The sequence below is a fragment of the Otolemur garnettii genome, unplaced genomic scaffold (assembly GCF_000181295.1).
Source record: "Otolemur garnettii isolate 467f Iridium unplaced genomic scaffold, OtoGar3 scaffold00024, whole genome shotgun sequence".
NCBI classification, from domain to species: Eukaryota; Metazoa; Chordata; class Mammalia; order Primates; family Galagidae; genus Otolemur; species Otolemur garnettii.
This window is the reverse complement of record NW_003852419.1, coordinates 17,966,607-17,969,564: the sequence shown is the minus strand read 5'-3', so window position 1 is coordinate 17,969,564 and position 2,958 is coordinate 17,966,607. Positions and strand designations below refer to the sequence as shown.

General features: G+C 41.0%; 1 protein-coding gene across 2 annotated transcripts in view; it reads right to left on the bottom strand.

Moving 5' to 3' along the window:
- Nucleotides 1-2,958, bottom strand: part of PAPOLG (poly(A) polymerase gamma) — a 43,654-nt gene that overhangs the window by 10,190 nt on the left and 30,506 nt on the right. For both annotated transcript variants that reach the window (XM_023512103.1, XM_003787939.3), the window contains exons 14-15: nt 1,966-2,085; nt 1,384-1,493 (exon numbers count right to left, since the gene is read on the bottom strand). In XM_023512103.1, coding sequence (XP_023367871.1) covers nt 1,384-1,493; nt 1,966-2,085 — 230 coding nt within the window. The remainder of the gene's footprint in view (nt 1-1,383; nt 1,494-1,965; nt 2,086-2,958) is intronic.

Sequence of the window (2,958 nt, the reverse complement as noted above, 5' to 3'; positions counted from 1 at the left end):
CTATGAGCTGTGATGCCACAGCACTCTACCCAGGGAGACAGCTTGAGGCTCTGTCTCAAAAACAAACAAACAAAAAAACACAACATGATATGCTCGAATGGCACAAAATTCAAAAGGTTTAAAAGTATTCAAAATTAAGTGTCTTCTCCACTGTCACCTAGACACACTGGATCCTGACCTAGAAGCAACCATCTTTGTCAGTTTTATTTATTTATTTATTTTCTGAGACAGAGCCTCACTTTTGTCACCCTGGGTAGAATACTGTGGCATCATAGCTCACAGCAACCTCCCAACTCTTGGGCTCAAGCATTCTCCTTGCCTCAGCCTCCTAAGTAGCTGGGACTATAGACTGCCACAATGCCTGGCTATTTTTAGAAATGTAGTTTCACTCTCACTCAGGCTGGTCTTGAACTCTTGAGTTCAGGCAATCTACCCGCCTTAGTCTCCCAGAGTGCTGAGATTACAGGTGTCAGTTTCTTTTAAAACTAAACAGCACTGGGCGTGGTACTTGTAATCCTAGCACTCTGGGAGGCAGAGGCAGTGGATCACCTGAGTTCAGGAGTTTGAGACTAGCCTGAGCAAGAGTGAGACTCTGTCTCTACTAAAATTAGGAACATTGGCCAGACATTGTGGCAGGTTCCTATAGTCCCAACTACTTGGGAGGCTGAGGCAGGAGGATAGATTAAGCCCAAGAGTTTGAGGTTGCTGTGGGATATATGATGCCATGGTACTCTACCGGAGGCAACAGAGTGCAACTCTGTCTCAAAAAAATAAAACGAAAGAAAAGAAAAGAAAACAAAACAAAACTCAGTATCCCTGCAGAGATACTCTATCATTTTTAAGCAAACATATATATATATTTTTTCTTATTTATATAAATGGTAGCGCAGGATACACTTTCTCCTCCTATACAATTTTTCCCTCACTTAACGTCCTGGAAATTGCTTGATCATGCTTTTTTTTTTTTTTTTTGAGACAGAGCCTCAAGTTGTCCCCCTGGGTAGAGTGCCATGGCATTACAGCTCACAGCAACCTCCAACTCCTGGGCTCAAGCGAGTCTCCTGCCTCCGCCTCCCAAGTAGCTGGGACCACAGGTGCCCGCCACAATGCCCGGCTATTTTTTGGTTGCAGCCGTCATTGTTGTTTGGCGGGTCCAGGCTGGGGATTCGAACCTGCCACCTTAGGTGTATGTGGCTGGCGCCTTAGCCAGTTGAGCTATAGGCGCCGAGCCGCCTTTTGTTTTTAATAGCAATATGAATACACCATATTTATCTAGCCAATTATGGAACTTAAAAAAAATACAGCCTGCCACATCCTAGGCAGATGACACTTGGGTATATAGCCTGTGTTGAGAACCATAGTTTTATGCTGACAAAGTCTTACCTGTATCAGTAAATGACTGTATATCATATGTCAAGTCTATGTTGACGCTTTCTGCATTTTCTACTCTGCGAAAAATTATTCCAAGGAACCACATTGATACGTAATTGTTGCTATAAAGTAAAATTTAAGAGTTTTCATTAACTTTAAAATTTTACAGATGCTATTTCATAATCAAAACTTGGTCTTTGTGCTTCTATCTCATAAATATGAATGTCGGTGGTTTGGCCAAATTCTTAAAACTTATCTCCAAAACACTGGGAAATTATCCTGTGTCTTAAAGAGGATTAAGCAGCTTTGAATATGTCATACTGAATATATACTTAAGGATGTTCCAATTAATGGTGATGAAGTTTTTGCTGGGGTCTTTTGGGCTACCAAAGTAGTGTGTACTTATTTTGAAAGCATGGCCCACTCATATTCAAACATAATGTATCATGCTCCCACAAATGGCAGATAAACAATCCCACATTCTCAGGTAAAATAATTTTGCAAAAGAATTAAAAAAGACAACCTCACAAATGATCTGAAAAAAATCAAATAACATTACTTGAGAAATATAATATTATAAAACTGTTAACTTACTCTTTATGATGTTCCTTATTTCCTGGGAATGACTGGGGATTCACATGGGCAAGAGTAATAAATTCATTCCGTTCCAAGTTTCCAACAAGTACACGAATTTTAGATTCTACCAGTCCAACCCTAAAATAAACAATGGATAAGACTTTTCTTATGATCACATTAAATTTGAAAGCTACACTTAAGTAAACCAACAGCATTTTAGATATGAAGGTTTACATGTTAATTTCAGAAATTCAGTCCAATATATTAAGAACTGTTTAAAACACCATTCAGGTAGATAAGAAGTTACTTAATGGGTCAGGCACAGTGTCTCACGACTATAATCCTAGCACTCCGGGAGGCCCAGGTGGGTGGATCACCTGAGCTTAGGAGTTCAAGATCAACCTGAGTAACAGCAAGACCCTATCTCTACTAAAAATAGAGAAAAAAACCTAGCTGAGCCTGTAGTCCCAGGTACTTGGGAAGCTGAGACATGAGGGTGGCTCCTGTGGCTCAAAGGAGTAGGGTGCCGGCCCATATGCCAGAGATGGCAGGTTCAAACCCAGCCCTGGTCAAAAACTGCCAAAAAAAAAAAAGGTATTTAATGAATTTCTGTATTCCCACTTTTGTGATATTTAATCTATTTAATGCATTCCTAAATCTAAAAAGTCTGCTTTAGTTAAGACTACAAAATAGCCATAACTTGAGCCTCATGAACAAAAACTGGTGGTTAATCTGGTGCCGAATATTTTTTCCACCTTCAAATCTTATGTCTAAACTCTCAGTCTAAGATATGTTTAAATAATGTGAACAGGCTTGGTGCCTGTGGCTCAAGTGGCTAAGGCGCCAGTCACATACACCTAAGGTGGCAGGTTCGAATCCAGCCTGGGCCCACCAAACAACAGTGACGGCTGCAACCAAAAAATAGCCGGGCATTGTGGCAGGCGCCTGTGGTCCCAGCTACTTAGGAGGCGGAGGCAGGAGACTCGCTTGAGCCCAGGAGTTGGAGGTTTC